General features: G+C 42.6%; 1 protein-coding gene across 2 annotated transcripts in view; it reads right to left on the minus strand.

Moving 5' to 3' along the window:
* DPP6 (dipeptidyl peptidase like 6) overlaps positions 1 to 19,789 on the minus strand; it is a 496,940-nt gene that overhangs the window by 161,929 nt on the left and 315,222 nt on the right. For both annotated transcript variants that reach the window (XM_054991455.1, XM_054991456.1), the window contains exons 4-5: positions 14,389 to 14,483; positions 12,943 to 13,017 (exon numbers count right to left, since the gene is read on the minus strand). In XM_054991455.1, coding sequence (XP_054847430.1) covers positions 12,943 to 13,017; positions 14,389 to 14,483 — 170 coding nt within the window. The remainder of the gene's footprint in view (positions 1 to 12,942; positions 13,018 to 14,388; positions 14,484 to 19,789) is intronic.

Here is a 19,789-nt window from a genome sequence, read left to right on the forward strand (position 1 = left end):
GGTTAGACTTTCCCATAGTATGCAAGATAAAAGCTGGCCTTTTTTCATTAAAATTAGCCCTCGTGGAGGGAGGGGGAGCTGAGAGCAAATGGTCTAACAAATTAACCATTAAATACGGAAATATATCAATCTGTATTTTTTTCATTTCTGAAAGGGCCAATATTCCATCTCAATAGGAGAGGGACTGTAACCAGGGCTCATTTTGAGGGGGAATGCACAGGAACGCAGTTCCGGCAGTTCCCCAAAGAGGTCACATGTCAGGTGGCCCCGCCCACCTGATTCTTGGCCATTTTGGGCCCGTTTTGGCCTGGATTGGGGCCAAAACGGCCTGGATCAGGCCTCTGAGAAGTGGTGGATCACTCTCCTGCTCATCAGTGCCCTGATCCTGACCATTTTGGGCCCCTTTTCAGCCCCCTTTTTGCCATTTTGGGCCCAGAATGGCCAGGGTTGGGTCCAAAACAGCCAGAATAGGTGATGTCAGGGGGTGTAGCATATGCAAATCAGTTACACTAATGACATACTCTCGGTGATGGCAAGAGGCATGGCATATGCTAATGAGTTATGCTAATGAGTTCCTCCAGCTCTTTTTCTACGAAATGACCCCGGACTGTAACCATGAATGCATACAAGAAATTGCCTTATATTAAAGTCATCAGACCATTGGTCTATCAACATCAATCTTTTCTACCCTGATTGGCAGTGGTTCTTCATGGTCTCAGACAGGTTTTTCGCAAAGCCTACAAACTGATCCTTTGTAACTGGAAATGCCAAGTACTGAACCTGGGACATTCTGCATGCAAAAAAGATGCTGCACCATTGAGCTAAGCCCTTTTCATTAGATTCAAGTTAGGAGTAAAAACAATAGAAGTCCTATGGGTAGAGTGGAGCCAGAAATCTGGGGGGAAGGTTAAGAGAGCATGGTAGTGTGAAGGGAATCAATGCACAATTGTTAGAACTTAAATACAGTTAAGCCTAATGTGTTTAAAATCAAAGGTAATGATTATTAATATGACTTCATTACTGCTTGCTTGTCGGTTATCTTCTTCCTTTTGCACCAGTTCGCCAGAATTGGAAGGTTAACTTCTTATAGAGCAAATGGATACAATACGGTGAGCACATTTTTCTTTATAAGTATACAACTGAAAGAGCAAGAGGGTTTGTTTTTTCTTTAACGAGTGCTAAAAAAAAATAGAGGGACCTGAAATCTCCAGCAAGAGGCTGTCTTTAAAGGGACCTTAAAGACTATTTCATTGTAATATAAATTTTGGTGGAATGGAGTGGTGTTCCTGACATGATGCTGAGTAAGGGAGAAGACACCATGGAAGACATCTACGGGAGTGTAAAGACTGGATAGCTTCAACTGAATAAGTATGCACCACTGTAAAAGGCTCTGCAATAGGGTTGCCAAATCTGGGTTGGAAAATTCCTGGAGATTTGGGGGTGCAGTTTGGGGTGCAGGATTTGGGGAGGGACCTCAGCGGGGTATAATGCCGTAGAGTCTACCACCTTCAAAAGCAGCCATTTTATCTAGGGGAACTGATCTCTGTAGTTTGGAGATCAGTTGTAATTCTAGGGAGTTCTCCAGGTCCCACCCAGAGGTTGGCATGTGTAAGCTGCATCCTAAATTCCAAGGCCCATTTGTTTATATTAGTTTTCTATCTTGTCTCATAATGGATGTACTCTCTCTTCTTTTCATTTTAGCCCATGACAACTCCATGAAGCAGCTCACAAATATAAACCACCCACGAAAAAGATAATATATTAAACATGAAAACAAGTCAAGCAATCAGATAAAAGAAAGATGACATCAGCTACAAAATTCATTAAGCTAGCAGGAAGAAATGAGCACGCGTGGAGTGTTGTTCTATATCAGTCATCAACTGCAAACACCATTTGGGATAAGATGAAAGAATTCTGCATCAAAGCGGATGACTCCTCCGCAGATTTGACCCTGATCTGGCACCTCCTAAAGCACCATGTCAATCCTGGTTGCTCCCTGCTTCAGTTAAAGACTGGTAAACCTACCTAGCCTGGCAAATGGGTAACATTCCTGTACCTGTCTGTCAAAACAGTCCAAAAGAAACAGACCTCAAGAATTACACTTTGGTTTCTGTATCCCATGGAGATGATGAAATGGTAGCATTATCAAGCTCACAGGCCAGCAGCTTTCACTTAATAAACCCCAGTATTTTTCTGTCTGTCACCAAAAAAAGAAAGAAAGAAAAAGAAAAAGCATCCAGAGAATGGCAACACCCCGTGCTAAACTGGTTGAGAAAGTCTTCAGTTTCTTTTAACAAAATGTGTGTGGGTTGTATGTGTGCAGGGAGGGAGGTTGTGTGAGTGTACTGTCATGAGTTTGTTTTCCTGGGAGTATGTCAAGTTCATTGTCCTAAAGGTTAGACTCCTGATCCTGACTTGTCACCAAACAGATGCTGGTATCACTGGAAATGTATCATTTATCCCTACTGGGCTAAGGCTGGGGAAATGGCAATTTATCTTGGAGAAATGTCATGGGGAGACAGTGCTAAATTTCCCTGCCTCAACTTAAATCCAAATCCCCCACAATGGTTATAGTAAAGAAAACAAAATACATCTGTAGATCCAGTCAAAGATCTTCATCATCTCGGCCAATTTATCCCCAGAAGAAGAAACCATGGGAATCCCCTTCAATATCATGGGCAGACCATGGCCAAAAATTGGCAACTGTTCCTCCAGTTCCAGGTGAGGGAGATCCATGATCTCAGAAGGGAAAGCCCCATGCACTGCTAGATTCAGATCCAGTAGCACCTTAAAGACCTACAGTTGAGTTGAATTGGTCTTTAAGGTGCTACTGGACGCAAATCTAGCTCTTCTACTACAGACCAATATGGCCACCAACCTGAAACTATTCCCATGTACTGCTGTACTCATAGCATGGAGTGCCCCAGTACCCAGATGGGAGACTTCCAACAAAGACCTGGGTTGCAGAGGCAGGTAATGGCAAACCACCTATGTTAGTTTCTATAAGCAGTCAGCCTGGCCTCTGCCATCTTTAATAGCTATTTAATATAGCTGTGATATAAAATCACAAGGCCCATGGATTAAATGCAATTTGGATTACAAACAGGGGAATTCCAGCTAGCAGTTGCTGAGTCCTGCCTGGGAGACCCAGGCATGAATAGAATGCCAAATGTAAAAGCAGAGTGACCGGTGGTGATTAGTTTACAGTCCTCTCAGCTCCTAATGGAACCCAGAGCAAGAAAGGTCTCGCAGTGTCTTCCCACTTAATACATTCCTTTCCCCTCCTTCCATGATGAGATTCCCCAGGAGATTAAGGAGAAATCAATTAGCATTCATAAGTTCTTATAGTTCGTTCCTGGGAAAGATACATTCCCCAACTAAATTCATCAATTTAGCTCCGGTGGACTCCATTAACAAACTGCCCCTTTGTGTAGTTCCAGCAGAGACTTTGCATACTCTTTCACACACTCCGGCAGCAAGTAATCAAGGCAATAAAACCTTTGTTATTCCCAGGAACTGACCATTGGAGTCTTTGTTCCAATGGCTGGGAGGACTCTCTCACTTCAGGGCATGCTTTGCCCTATAAGAATAGGGACCCTTGCCCCATTCAAATCGACCACACTTATTGGATCCAAAGTGCTGCTCCTCTGAGGTTACCCCAACCCTCTTGCTCTCTTGGCCGAGGATGCTGGACGTTTGAAGCGACTCTCTTCCTTCATGGACTGGACTACTCTTCAGGATAGGTAGATATATTTCCACTCCCTCCCTCTATTCCAAACTCTGACTAGCTTCCTAGGATACTGTGTGCATGTAAGCATTTTTATTATTTACTCCTGTGTGCACATGTGTTTTTCCTCTTTAATAAAATATTGATCTTTGAAGCGAAAGCACCAGCCTTGTCTGCTATCTAGGAAGGGACTCCGCAAAAATTGGTGGAAAAGATCCCGTAGTTAGTTACCCCTCTTGCATAGCTGTCTTCCTTGCTGCCAATTCCCCCCACAATTCTTTTATTTGCAAGGAGACCAATTCAGGTAACAGTTTCTTGCCCTGAAAACCCCACCATGGGTTGCCATAAGTCAGCAATGACTTCAGGGCACTCTCCACCACCATGACAAACTAGCCACATCTAGTTCCCCTTTCTTTCCTTTTAACCATATTATCCATTCAAAAAACAGAAACAAGAGTTTACAGTGGCCTGTGCCAGGAGAAAACCAGGCCTATTAAAATGATGAGGAACATGAAACATTTCATGTTTTTCTTTCATAGAGGCCACCTTGTGTCGCTCAGAACCATACTAATCTCCTTGGTGAATACACATGGTTAAGTAAGGTTTTAAAGGATCACATTTTGCACAGTGAAACAAACTCTTTAAAAATCTTTCACAGCAAGAGGCCTGCAATAGAAAATTAGAAGTTTCTGTTATGATATTATCTATTCTAAATCTACACAGCATGGAACAGGAGGGCACAATGTCACAAACAGTTTATATGGTGTATGCATATAGAAAGTTGCTCTGAATGTCCAAAATAGTCACGTTTCATTTCAAAAGAAAAAGTAATTAAAAACGAGGGAATTCATTACCAGGATGTTGAAAAGAGAGCATCAAGAGGGTCAAACCTCTTCAGAATGCTTGCATGCTATTTAAAACCACAATAAGAGAAGGTGAAGTAGAAGGTGTACCACAGATTAGGAAAGGTACAATCAAGCCAAAGAAGATGCCTGCACAGCTAAAAAGAAGAGATAAGGAAGCTCTAAAAGACAGGTTTTCTTTAGGGAGTAGAAACCTCGTTTGTACAAGAGGAATAAAAAAGGTACTCAAACCTCTGGATAAACAAATGAAAGCTGGCAAGTGTGAAGAAAAGAATTTGAGGAACAGGTTGATAAGAATATTAAGGCTAACAATAACAATTTCTCTAAGTATAGCAGAAGCAGGAAGACTCCCAGCCAGGAAGATGGTTGATTCATTAAATCAGCAGTCCTGAACATGGTGCCCAAGAGTGCACCAATGTGCTTCTTGGAACTTGCTTACTTCTTGAGTCTTGGCGATAAAATTCAAAGCGCCTTCAATGGACTAGGATGAAACAGGGGACATTGCATCCGCTTACCAGCTGGTTGACTAGCAAAGTGCTACACTTATTTGAGGAAGTGAGCAAGCTCCCCTCAGTTTTTCAGACTGGAAATCAACCAATGTCTCTTCCCCCATCGCAGCCATTTTGTGAATGGCCCATTTCCAAGACAGCCTTTTTTTGTGGCGGTGTCAACTTCAGTCCTGTAAACTCTCGAAGTATCCACAATTTCAGTAAGCCAGGGACCCTTACCTTAGTTGATAAAGTGGAAGTGTTACTAAAGGAGGACTGCTAAGAAACTGGATGATTTCTTTATGTAGGTTTTCTCTGTGGAAGATATTGGACAAATACCTAAGCGTGGAATGCTTTTTCAGTGGAGGGTATTTAAAGAACTAAACCAAACAGAAGAAGTGATGAGAGATGAAATTCCAGGGTTTACTGACAAATCAAACTTTAATATCATCAGGTCCAAATGGGATCATGTGTGAGATCAAAATGGGATTAAATTCTAAGGTAGGAAACTAATACTAAGGTCTTTACGTGAGGACCTGGAAGGTAGCCAGCATAAGACCAAGAGATCCAGAGGAGAGATGAGAAGTTATGGGCCCATTAGCTTACTGTCTGTTACAGGCAAAGTGATAGAAGACATTAAAGCTGGAATGACTAAGAACAACACTTGGTGAGGAAGATCCGTATGGCTTTTACAATGGGAAGTCCCGCCTCACCAACTTTTTAGAATTATTTGTGAGCATTAAGAAGCATGTGAATAAGAATGAACCAGTATCTATTATATACCTGGACATCTCAACATGCTTCTTAACAAAAGCCCTTGCCAAAAGTTCCTGAGAGAACTTAGGGCCAAACTACAAGTGATGAATGACACAGGTTGGACACTTGCCAGCTTCCCTCCAGTTTTGATGGGAAATGTAGGCAGCTTGGCGGAATGTTGGACAAGTGACAGTTGAAAAGTCCATCGGACAGCGGTCGGAGAGCCAAGCCGCAAGACCAGGATACCTACATTCCCCATCAAAACTTGAGGGAAGCTGACAAGTGTCCAACCTGTGTCAGGCGTCACTTGTAGCTTGGCCCTTGGCAGTCATAGAATAAGACAACAGGTCCTTTTATGAATCAGTAACCAGTTCTTAAAAAGGGCTCAGAAAACTGGAATAGTACTTTGGACCATGCTGAATCAGACCAGTGGTCCACCCAGTCCAGTATCCTGTTTCATGCAGTAGCCAACAGAGCTCTGAATGGCCAACAAACAGGGCACAGAGGCCAAGGACTTTGCCTGATATTCAGAGCTTTGCTGCCAGTGACTGTGGAGGTTGCCTTTAGACACCATGGCCGGTGGATGTGTCCTCCACGAATCTGTCTAATCTCCTATTAAAGTCACCTATGATTGTGGTCATTATTATATCCTCCAACAATTCCACAATTTAATTACTTGTTGAGTGAAGAAATAGCTCCTTTTGTCCATCCTGAATTGATTGCCCACCACTTAACAACAACAACATTCGATTTATATACTGCCCTTCAGGACAACTTAATGCCACACGCAGAGTGGTTTACAAAGTGTGTTATTATTATCCTCACAACAACCACCTTTTGGGGTGGGTGGGGCTGAGAGAGCTGTGAAAGATCACCCAGCTGGCTTCAAGTGGAGGAGTGGGGAATCAAACCCGGCTCTCCAGATTAGAGTCCTGCCGCTTTTAACTCCTACACCAAACTGCTCTCATTGGTGTCCCTGAGTTCTAGTATTTTCCACCTGTTACAAACCTGGACACCTGAGCCCTGGGACAGAAGGAATGGAATATGGGGACCATTCTAAGCATACCAGCAGCCCTGTAACAGGACAGAAGGAGACACCCAGGGAGTTGGTCAGGGCACGGAAAAATCAGAGAAAAGATCAGATAAGGAAAAATACTAAAGAGCAAAGGTCTCCTTGGGAGAAAAGGCCTACTTAGGAGGTGGCACAGGGCAGCAGGAACTGGGCACGTCTGGGAGCAGGGGGTGGTAAGTGGGAGAGTACTTCGTTGGCACCAATGAAGGAGTATAGCCAGCTTGGGTAGAGACACAGGACTCCCCGAGGCTGGGAAAATGGCATTCCTGGCCAAGAAGCCAGCACTACCGTTGGCCTGGGAGACCTAACTATGCCCAGAGGTAACCCTGCCAGAAGAGGAGATGGGCACAGCCAAGAGCTACCAGAGGAAGAACCTCAGCTGGGGAAGCAGTCCTGGTGAAAACAGGTGGATGTAGTAAAGGACAAACTGGCTGGAGGGTGACTATTAACTTTGCAACCTGCTGATTAGAACCTGGCATTTTTGGAGTGTCGACTCTTCTTTGAGACTGTAGATACACCATGGCACATCCTTTGGGGGCCTTGGGGGCATTACACCACCGTGTGCTATAAACCTCTATCCCGCTCACCCTCCCCGTTGCCTTGTTTCTAAACTGAAAAGTCCTGGATTCTTTAGCCATCCCTCATAGGAACTCCTTAAAAATCTTGGTTGTCCTCTTCTAAACTTTTTTTCCAGATCTGCCTGGAAAAAGGGAAATGCAAGATGGCGTTAAATGGTGATTTGACAAATTCATGGGGAATAGACCGTGAGGACCTGGCCATGGTACTGAAATGTATCTTTGCAAGTCCAGAAGCAACAGAATGCCTCCATACCCCACTTCTGGGTTTCCGAGAAAAATTTGTCTGGCCATTATTGTAAACAGGATACTGGGCTAAATGGACTATAGGTGTGATTCAACAGGGCAATTCTTAGGTAACAGGCCTTAGGAATGTACTGTCAGGACCACTGTTGATATTAGCAGCAAGCTAGGTCTCCACTAAAACTCCCAGCTTGGGTGTGTGTGTGTGTCCCAAACAGATGTTTGCTATAGCTGGAAGAAAAGGAAGAAGAGTGGGAAAGGAAACATGGTAGGTAGGGGAAAGTTATAACATCCCACCTCCTACCTGTGGCTTCCTACTTCACCATGCTTCGTGGAGACCCAAGATCCCAGATGCAGAAGTCTGCTGAATGGATGGTTTGGCCTGCAAATAAGTAGAATATTGAACCCAATCTTCCAACGATTGGTGTAGTGGTTATGAGCGACAGGACTCTAATCTGGAGAGGTGGGTTTGATTCCCCACTCCTCCACTTGAAGCCAGCTGGGTGACCTTGGGTCAGTTACAGTTTCTTGGAGCTTTCTCAGCTCCACCCACCTTACAGGGTTATTGTTGTAGGGATAATAATAATATACTTTGTAAACTGCTCTGAGTGGGTGTTAAGTTGTCCTGAAAGGCAGTATATAAATCAAATGTTGTTGTTGTTATTATAATAAAAATGTGCTGGCTTTTTAGGTTATTTATTTACTTGGATTTTCTACATTTTTTTTCCAAAGCAAAACCCAGCATCCATAAGGACTTATTGGCTGAACTTCCCATCCTAACACTAAATCAAAAATCCAGCAACAGCCATACAAAAATCACTATTGTGCAGGGGAACTGAATTGGGTGAAGTGGGTATACTTCGCTATGCTGAAAAAGAAAACCCATCAAATATTGGGCACCATGATAACCTCTTACTAAGAAAAGCTGTATTTTATGACCTGTATAAATTAGCTCAATTAAGCAAATCTGCATACAGTTGCTTAATTCAAATAATTTAGTTTGTATTCAGCTCTCCTCCACATCCAGCTTACTCAGGGCCCAGGCAATGCATTTCCAGACCCCTCTTAGCCTCTATTTTTCTCTATTTAAATTTGGAAAACAAGCTGCGATCACTGATTCTGCAGACATTGGTCCCAAGAAGACTGCAGTCTGGGACCAATTCTTCTGTTATAACAACCTGGACGTCTGTGGAGCTGAATATAATAAATGTTAATAGTTCAGCCTTAACTCTAGCGCTGGGAACAGGGAGATTATAATTAATGTGTTATTTCAGCAGCATGAGACGTTGACATTTAGTTCCTGTTGAAATTTATAGGGTGATTGTGGAAGGAGGGTTGGTAGGAAAATTATACAAAGGGGAAGACTAGAAATCCACGTCACTCAGACAGGGCACTGCGGTCTGTACAAGTGCACGAGTCTCTGTCCTCTGAAGTGTAGCATATGCCCATTGCATCTGCTAGATGGCAGTGTGGCCCACCTGGGAAAAGGGGAGTTGGCAAAGCATACGTAAAAGCTGGTAGCAAAACAGCTAACAGCAACACACTTTCCAGCTTCACCTAACTCAGAACACTGATTTGCATGGTATACCTTGTGGATTTCGGGCTCTGGAACAGATGCCTCTATTGTTTTTTAAACAGTCTGCCAGCTTTCTTCCCTCAATATGAGATTCTGTGGCTTTGTTGGTGTATATGGAATTTTAAAATTCAGAGTCTACAGCATTTGGGAAGTTAAATCTATGTAACATGGCCTAAAAATCCTATTATATAAAAGGCAAGCCGTATTAATGACGACTCACCTTTTATCCTGGTGCGCCTCCAGAGGGCGCCAGTGCAGCAGAAAGGCCATGCAAGGCGGCCTGTCCCTCCAGAGGATGCTCCATTTTCTAGAGCCCGGTTTTGGCCTTTGTTGCTAGTCAGATATAGCAACAATAACAACAACAGTGTGCTTATATACCACCCTTCTAGACAGATTATGCCCCATTCAGTGGTGAACAAAGTAAGTGTTATTATTATTCCCACAATACAGTCAGGGAATTGGGGCTGAGTGGAGGAGCTTACCCAAGGCCACTTGCAGAGCTCATGGCAGTAGTGGGAGTTGAACCAGCAGAGTGCTGATTCATAACACAGCCACTTAACCACTATGCTACAGCAGCTCTGTGGTATCTTTTAAAAGGGACAGTGAGGTTCATATTTTGATGTTAGATGCATAGTTTGAGAGTGATACCCACAATACTCAATGGAACCAGCATGACTTTCCATAGGGAACAGCTTGTCTCAGATTTTATGTAGCAAATGTAGGCTGTGGCACACCACTACTTTGCTACTGATGTTCAGTTACTATGTTCAAGAGTCACTAGGAGGAATGCGAGGAAGAGAGATCCCTAGGATCAGAGGGGAACCATTAAAATTCTCAAACTATTGTTCACAAGCAACCATTTCAGTGGACTGAAGAACATCAAAGGACGCTGTATTAAATGGCTTTGGGTTGTGATCTTAAGGAAGTGACAGCACTCAAGTTTCCATCTCTACTTTTGTTACTGAAAATCTTAACATCAAAGCGCTTTTTAAAATCACTCTATGTATTAAAAACAGGCATTGTAGTTTGCATGAATACGTGAGGTTATATAGCAGCAGAAGTCCAAATATACATGGAGTTCTGTCCAACTAGCCTTTTTCATCGCAGAGATGTATCTTTGCAACAAAGAGGGTTAGAGACTTAGACTTTATGAAAAATGGAAGCTGCAGATTCAGAGGAGCTCATGGATCATGGTAATAGATAGTTATAACATGATTGCACTGTGGTTCAACAGTCCCCTGAAAAGCCCTGTAGAAGGATGGGAGGGAGAAATGGTGGCCTTGAGGGGCTGAGGCGAAGAAAATGGCGCTAATGCGTCTGGGAGGTTCAAAAAGGTGAACATTCTATCCACACAGCATTCAAAGGCACTTTGACACAAAGAACCGTTGGAATTGATTGCAGCAAAAAAGAAGAAATCTAGGAAAGTAGACAATTGGGGGCAGCATCATGTGGATATTCTGAAAAAAACCATTCTAGTTCAGATGTGAAATCGGAGCAAAACTTTCATATGGAAGCAAATACTGTTTCCAAGCAAGGCACACAAAAGACTGTAAGTGGTACTACCAGGGCTTTTTTTCAGCTGGAATGTGGTGGAACGGAGTTCCGGAACCTCTTGAAAATCATCACATGGCTGGTGGCCCCGCCCCCTGATCTCCAGACAGAGGGGAGTTGAGATTGCCTTCCGCGCCACCAAGCGGCACGGAGGGCAATCTAAACTCCCCTCTGTCTGGAGATCAGGGGGCGGGGCCGCCAGCCAAGTGACCATTTTCTCCGAGGGCAACCCACTGAGTTCCACCACCTCTTTTCCCAGAAAAAAAGCCCTGGGTACTACTATCTCCCCTCCCCCCCACACACATGTAAGTGTGTGTGTGTGTGTGTGTGTGTGTGTGTGTATATATATATATATATATATATATATATATACAAGTATAATCAAATGCATCACACAGATCAAATAGAGAAAGCATCAGCTAGCATTTGCTGTTAGAGATTCGACCAATCTTTCATGACTTTTGCAACTGATTTGCATCCACTCCCCCCTCCCTCACCACCTATATTTCTCTGACCAGTTTCTTCACACCCTCCATGCATCTGACAAAGAGAACTGTGGTTCTCAAAAGCTTATGCTACAATGAAGTTGGTTAGTCTTAAAGGTGCTACCGGACTCTTTTACTATTTACCGAAACTTGTATTCTCTGGACCTGGAAAACAAGCTTCAGTAGTTCGTAATGATCACCTTCAGTAACATCAGGATCTTTACACTCTTTTTTTTTTTAAGTCAACCAACTAGGAGATATATTTCTTGGGGTGCCCTGCAGCATCTCAAATGTTGCCAAAATAGCAGCTGGCGGAGGTGGGAATGGAACGGATAAGGAAGGAAAGAGAGGGAGAGGCTGCCAGGAGTCCACCTGCTGGCTGACCTGCTAATGAGTTGATAGGCTACTCAACTAGCCACAAGCCACCACTGCCAGCCTGTCTACCTAGCAGCAGCCACGACAAGGTAAAGGAATATGACATAGGGGTGATTTGGGTGGTGGTTAATGGTCAGGAATTCTCAGGAAAGGCCCAGAAAAAAGAAGTAGGAGGAATTTCCCAGGCCCTTTCTGAGCCGAGCCTGGAGTGTTTTACCAATATGTTTCATCTACATATTGGCGGCATTTCCAAATCCTCTTAAAATCCCTCTCTGTGGTTTAAGGAAGCTGTCTTAAAGTTTTTTGTTGCTGTTGTATTGTTTACTGTGTGTCTTATATGATTTTATTTTGTGCTGTTCTTAATTTTTTTTAATCTGCCTTGAGTCTCAGCAGGAAAGAAAGACTTGAAATCAATCAATCAATCAATCAATCAATCAATCAATCAATCAATCAATCAATCAATCAATCAATCAATCAATCAAGAAATTAATTTTTTTTCTTTAATAAAATTCTTTTAAAAAATCAAGCAAGCAAGCAAGAAAGCAACCAACCAACCAACCAGCTATGGTCGTTAGTAGCTGATTGCCACAAGATGATCCCCAGTCCCATTACTGACTATTTCCTGACAGATGCTTGGGAAACAGTCAATGGGTCTGCCCCTAAAGTACTCCATACTTTTTAAGGCCTTTTATCCCCTCTCACCTTTCCCCAGGTCACACTCTTCCCCATTATAACCAATACTCCATTCTTCCTTGTGCCACCACTTTGCCACCACCCCTCCTTTAGGCACTGTTTCAACTCTAGGACAAAACAGTTTCTGGCGTCATCACCTTAAATTAACATTTGAACAAACCCTAACTTCTTTAGCAGTCAGAGCGCATTCAATCTTTCTGCAGGAATTTTTGGCTAAGGGCCAAACTAGATGATACCATGTCCTTGAGTTCATGTACCGCTGTAGAGCCTGCTTTTTTACTTTTAAAATTGCCGCAGGGGTCTGATACTGCCAACGGCTCTTGCAAACGGCAAGGTGGGAGCGGGTGCCCCCCCCTTGGGTCCCCATGGCAAGACTGGGTCCCCACAGCAATTTTAAAAGTAAGAAAAAAGGCTTTAAAACAGTGCCATATCCCTGTGGCAGACTTGGGGATGTGGTACTTAGCCCCCAATTTGAAAAATAAAGAAGGAAGAAAATGCCATTATCAGTCAGCCTGAACTGTAGGCATCATTTACTTACCGGCTTGATATCGTATGCAAAAAGGGCATATTGTCTATCCGGTGATACTTCATAACGAACAGCCCTTATGGATACCTAAAAACAAAACAAAACCCAATACCCCAAATAAATACTTTTTAATATGCATGCATAGTTTTGTAACTAAAAAAAACCCTCTGACAGCTTGTTTAGAATGTGACCCATTGGCATGTTTGTTTGCTTTTTACGGGTGGGTAAGACAACATGGTGGCAGGAGGGGAAATGCAAACTTTATAACAGAAGTAAGTGAAACACCCATTCAATACCTCCAAGAGAAGCAGAAGGAACATATGAAGATTCTGACACTGGGTACAGCAGCAGCCAGGAAGGGCTGAAAGGGCTGGTTCTCATAGTGTCCCAAAGTATGCTCTACATGCTGTACACCACACACAGACAACTCCATATGAAGCTCCATAAACCAAAGCTGTTTTTCAGACAGCAACAAATGTGCACTCATGTGTTACATACATAAACAGGGTCTTCCATAAGGCAAACATGGCCACAGTCTTAGGCATTTTGCCTTTCTGTGAATAATCTATTGGCTGGAGGGGGTTGGGGCTCATGGCAAGTCCTTGTCTGCTCTTTTGAACTTCTCAGCCACAAAGGGGAAATTTAATTTAATTTAATTTATTCAATTTATACTCTGCCCTCCCCACACCAGCGGGCTCTGGGCGGATCACAACAAGACTTAAAACACATTACACAATTCAAACCATTATTAGCATTAAAAACATAAAATACTACATACCACAATTTAGAATACCACATCTATATAAATATAGAAACAAGAAGCATAGCAGCACATAATTTAGACAATCACCTTTTCACCTTCTCCAATCCTTCCTCACTGCTGAAAAGGGGAAGGGGAATTGGCATATTTTCTCCAAACCTGATTCCTTCCTCTTTTTTAGGCCACAAGCTGAAGGAGAGCCTGTGGCAAGCCACTGGGTTCCCTGCAGCTTGTTGAATTCCCAGCTTCTGCTGGATGACAGCTCATACCTCACATTGATTCCTGTTCTCAGGGCTCACTGCTAGCTAGAAGGCAGCAGGTAAGTAGCTTGGGAGGCCTGCACCTCCGTGCAGGGCCATCCCTACCACGTTTTTCAGCAAGGATAGCAAGAATTTTACCAATTGTAAGGTCTGTCTTCTCTTAGTATCTGCTCTCCCAGAGTATCAACACACAAGTACCACTTTGAAATATCTGCAGCAATAGGCAGTGATTACAGCAGGTACCTTTTGCAAACAATGTGGATTCTGATCTTCAGACCTATTAGAAGAACTGCATCTTGTGGCTTAGACCAGGACATTAAAAAGCTTATTACTTCACCAAGGCTCTACGAGAACTTCAGTCCTCAGGCTATTTTCTCCTTATTGGTCGGACCGCCCAACAACTGTGAAATTATTCTGCCTGTTAAAGAAAGTACTTACAATTATTTTGTTCTCTATTAACACAGTTGACCTCTTTGTTTCAACATTTTGCAATATCACAGAGCCATTCCGGTTTGTGTAAATGAATTCGGTATCTAAAAGAGGGAGAGAACAAAAGAAAGATTTACAAATCTATCAAAATTTGGGCCAGAAAATTTGTATGTGAATCTATAGCACAAGCCTTCCCATTGTGTTCTGGGGCCCTGGGATGTGGTCTCAGGCATTCTGCAATGCGATCACCAATCATGGACAAGTTTGCTTGAAATACAAGTTTTTATGATTTGTGATTTTCCTCCGCAGCACACGAGTATTGGGGAGTTCACATAGGACAAGAATGAGGTTCAGCAGCCCCAGCCTGTACTCTAGTAGAACTGACTCCACACAGCCCAGAATCTTTGGCAGTGCTATGGCAGAACAGTCATGCTGAAGTCAATATCCCCTGAAGGTAGAAGGTCTGTAAAAATATTGCCTTAATAGTGGTAGTGGTTAATATTGGTAGTAGAGATGGGCACGAACCAGAAAAAAATGAACCATACGGTTCGTGGTTCATCACATTTCATGAACCACAAACTTTCACGAACCTGCCCCAGCTTGCGAACTGGTTCGCTTGGTTCGTGAAAACATCACTTCCGGGTCAGCAAATTATCACTTCCAGGTCAGCAGAAGGTCTGCAGAAAGCCCGTTGCCTAGGAAATTGATTGATCAGCACCAAGCTGTCTGCAGTGTTGGTGTTTTGAAAAATGAACTGAATGAACCGCCCTAAAGTTCGTGGTGGTTTGTCAGAAATGAGCTCTGACAAACTGCTGATTCACGAACTATGAACCGGCCTGGTTCGTGACGAACTTTGGTTCATATTTCGGTTTGTGCCCATCTCTAAGTGGTAGTCCATACTATTTTCAAAAAAGCAATTCTGACCCAATAGATACAGACTGGATTTCAGCCCTGCAGTAAAACTACTAAGAATCTTTTGTTATTGGTGGGGAGGAGGGTTTGAAAACCAACGGCACAGAATAAATACTGATGCTCAGAAGCACAGATTAATATCTACTCCCTTGGGGCCAAGTTTTACAGATTATTTTAAGTAGATAATCTAACGTTTATGATTGACTAATTGTGTTCACAGAATCAAGTTGTTTAAGATATAATTTACTTTTGAAGTTTATGGGAGAACTTCTTTGATATATGTTACCCCAGTGCTTTTATTCAGTTATCCTGGGAATTGTAATGGCAAACCCTAGGACTCTGACAGTGCAACCCTAAGCAGAGTTACTCCATTCTAAGCCCATTGATTTCAACAGGCTTAGACTAGAGTAACTCTTCTTAGGATTACACTGAGAGTCCCAGAAAATTCTACGGTCCTGGGGACTCTGCAATTGCTTTCAAGTCTTCCCATCAACCCCACCCTTTCTTTTTTCAACATACCGTTTGTTGGAAATGCATAGGTACAATTGCAGCATACTAGCATTTGCTATAATGACATTCAAGAATCTGAACACGCTTTTAAATGAACAAAACAAGCCAAACCCAAATAAAATTTCTGTGCACATTTCCCCCCCCCCCAAATTAGATTCATACAGGAAGCCAAACAATATGATTATCACACAAGAAAACGTGTCAAGGAATGTTACGCTTTGAATAATTAAATCGTCTTCTAAGGTTTCCATTGCCTTTTGGAAAGCTGCAACATACACTCCATATCATATCATAAAGAAGACCAAGAAAGAAAAAAGTCAAACAAACATTGATCTGCTGGGACTGTAGAACCTGCTGTTGCAGTCAATATGAGTCATCAGTAAAGGGCTGAAATTTAATGAAGAGCAAATTGGCTTGCTTTAAAGAAGCAGAAATTGATCGGCGTGGTGACCCAAAGCAAAACACAATAAGACTTCACAAGTCTCCAAGTCCTGTAATCATACTCGTCTTAAGATCAATGAGTAATAGTTTTCAGTTGGTGTTTTGAAATGTGTGATTCGTATTATTGGAGCTGCATTCATTTTAATAGGGCGTCTCTCAATCAAAGACAGAGAGTAACGTAGCAATCTCTGTCTGTAATGAATTCTGTCCAGCAGGCTGATGAGAATTTCAGCCTGATTTATAGCTGTCATCAGAGCTGATAAAGGTCATCACTGAATCTCATTTTTTTTAATGCTTCCAATTTTTATAGGGGACTGTTTTCAGTCAAAATGATGCTGATATTTTGAAACTCTCTAGGCAAAGAGCTATTTATTTCCAGTATTCACAGCGGATATGCCAAAATCCCTTGAGCGAATTAACTCCCTCTATTTCTGTTTACAGGAAACTGACAAATAAAGCCCTTTGTGCAACTGGGAAATGCTTCTGTTCATGCAGGGGGGAAGGGTTTCTATTTCTTAATGATGCCAACCTCTCGCACTTTATTGAGTGCCAACTGTGGACGGTCTGTGCCCTTGGAAGGCACTTTTTGAGAGGCGGGGGGCTGCCATTTGAAAAGGCACAAACAGGCCAGCACTCTTGAAGCGTCAGCTCCTGCCTACTGAGTGTGTGAATGCCCATAATTTGGTCATTACTGGCAATTCCTAATTCATTTTGTGAATTACTGTAAATATATATTTGACAACACTGTAAACCTGCAGATTCTGATCTTCATCACATTGACTGTAATGCAAGTGTACATGAATAAGTATTTGAGTTCTTTCTTTGTGTGTACATGCGAGGGGACTCCCGATGATGTATAGCTGCTGGACAGGGTAGATTGAGGGAGAGAGACACTGGTGCAGGGATGGAGGCAATCTCTCCCCCTTTCTTGCTACCCCTCAACAGGGACTCCACAGGGCTGGATACAACACTGGGTAGTTCCAAGGGGAGTATTGGTAATGCAAGTCCTTTTTGCAGCCAACTCTGTAGAGCTGGTGGCCAAAGAACCCTCTAGGGGAGGGGACGTGGTTCAGTGGAAGAGATGCAACGGGGAGGTATTCTGGTAGTTGATTCTGTGGCTTTGGCAGATAGTAGGAGCCAGGGGTTGCTGTTGCTATTGTTGAAAAGTTACTTTGCATTAAGAGGTCTTGGAGGTGGACTGGTTGGGGCAGCAATAATGCAAAACAGCATGGGGTGTTTTCTTCTTCAAGGAGAAGACAGGCCCAGGATAAAAAGGGGCATGAAAGTGTGTGCTGGAATGTAGGCTTACTCACACTCCCCCCTGCACACAACCCTTATACACCCGTGTGCTCGACTGTCAGCCATGGGCAAATTCATATTTCCAAGCTTGCATGTTCACACACATACTTTGTACAGGGAAGTGTGCTGGGAAGAAAAGGGAAGGATCCGTGCCCCCTCTTTTTAGCAATCCTAGAATGAGTTTATCACTGCTGGAGATGACAGTCCTCCGCAGCAGCTCTTTCTTCCATATACGTTTGGAAGGCAAATAGATACGAGTTGGATTTTCAAAACTCTTGTTTGGAAGGGGGAACGTAATAAAATTAGAAGGCTCTTCCTATACCACTGAAACCTGAACTTTTTCTATTAAATCATATAACGGCTCAGGTGAATAAAAACGAAAAACATTTGATTCTGAATATAATTACAACAGCTAGAATTTTATATGCGAGATTTTGGAAAACGACAGATATCCCAACACAAGAAAATCTGATTGAAAGAATACTCGATACAGCAGAAATGGATAAACTATCCAGTTTATTGAAAGATAGAGACAGTATGATATATGATGATATTTGGGACCCTTTTTACGACTGGATACAAAAGAACTTTGAAGGAACTTAATTCCGAGTTACGTTGAAGACGTTTATGGACAGTGCTAAAAACGATGGAAAAATTGTAATAATAAGCTGACCTATGGATTACAAAAAGATGATAAGAAAATATATTTGACTGAATGGTGCAACGTATTTGAATTATGTAACTTGTATTTCCTCCCCCTATCCTTCTTATTCTGTATTTCCGCAACTATCAATAATAAAATTAAAATATCTATTAAAAATAAAATAAAATAAAATTAGAAGGCTCTTGAAACAAGATAGGAGACCGTGCAAGAGCCAGAGCGAGATGACAGCCGGCACAGTGCAGAGCAAGATTCAGGACTCAATCTCCACTCTTCCGTGGCAGCTTGCCAGGTCACCTTGGGCCCGTCACTCTCAGCTTAATCTACCACACGCAATTGAGTGAGGATAAAACGGAGGTGCGGAGAAGAACGTTGCAAGCCAGTCTGGCTCCCCATCAGAGAGAAAAGGGGGCTATAAAGACCTAAAACAAACTGCTTATTCCCTGTTTTGGCATTTCTTCAATTCTGTATTGGATTTTTGCTAATGTTATGCCCTTGTAAACTTGCATTTATTTACCCTAGGGCGTTGTTTATTGAAACGTCCTTGATATTGACTGTACTAATCTCACACTATGTAATCTGCCTGGAGTCTCAGCGAGAAAGGTGGACTATAAATGATAAATAAATAAAATAATTGGCCATGCATCCCCTAAAGAATGTTTTAACAGAGGACACCTGGTGAAGTATAGTGTCATCCTTTTTCACACATTAAGATTTTTAGGGCAGAATTTCACGAGAGAGAACACAGAGCTGCCGTCAAAACTGGCATCCCTTGGTTGGCTTCCCTTCCCTTCCTCCAGAACACAGAGTTCAACCTTAGCCATTTCCACACTACTGACCTTCAATCAGAACGCCAAGGAATGTTGTGAACAAAACCCGGAAGAGAGTGTTTTCTCGCATGATTTTTGCACGATGTCGCACAAAACTTGTGCGAGAAAATGCTATCTTCTGCCGTTTTTTCGCAACATTCTGCAGCGTTCCAACTGAAGGTCAGTAGTGTGGAAATGGCCCTTGTTTTGATACCCTTTTGATGTGTTTTCCATGCCCCAGTAAACAGCAGTAAATGATATGCACTGGGGCAGGAAATTATGACAGGACACAGGGTAATTGCAACTAGAAGTTACAGGGAAGAAAGGGGGAAGTTGGCACAGAGTTGCCATTTTCAGTGGCAGCACCATGTAATATGCCTATTATCTATCCATTTAGTAGACTACACATCCTCAAAAGAGTGCACAAAATCATACATAGTTCTCCTCTCCTCCATTTATTCTAACAGGTGGATACATGCCATAGGGCATAACTGTTTAGGACTGCACTGTAATCTACCAGCACTGTTAGGTACCACTTGCCCCCTTATGAAAGCTACTTTCTGTTCCTTGTAAAGGGGTTGCCATGTTAGTCTATCCTTGCAAAATAAAACACAAATCCAGTGGCACCTTAAAAACTAACGACGTTTCTTTCAATATGAGCTTTCACGAATCACAGTTCACTTCTGCAAACATCTGGAAGGACATCAAAATGGAGATTCTATTAAAGGAATTTTTTTTTAAAGATTGCAAAGTGGGGGAAGAGGGGTTGAGACAGAGA

Source organism: Eublepharis macularius, chromosome 11, assembly GCF_028583425.1.
Source record: "Eublepharis macularius isolate TG4126 chromosome 11, MPM_Emac_v1.0, whole genome shotgun sequence".
NCBI classification, from domain to species: domain Eukaryota; kingdom Metazoa; phylum Chordata; class Lepidosauria; order Squamata; family Eublepharidae; genus Eublepharis; species Eublepharis macularius.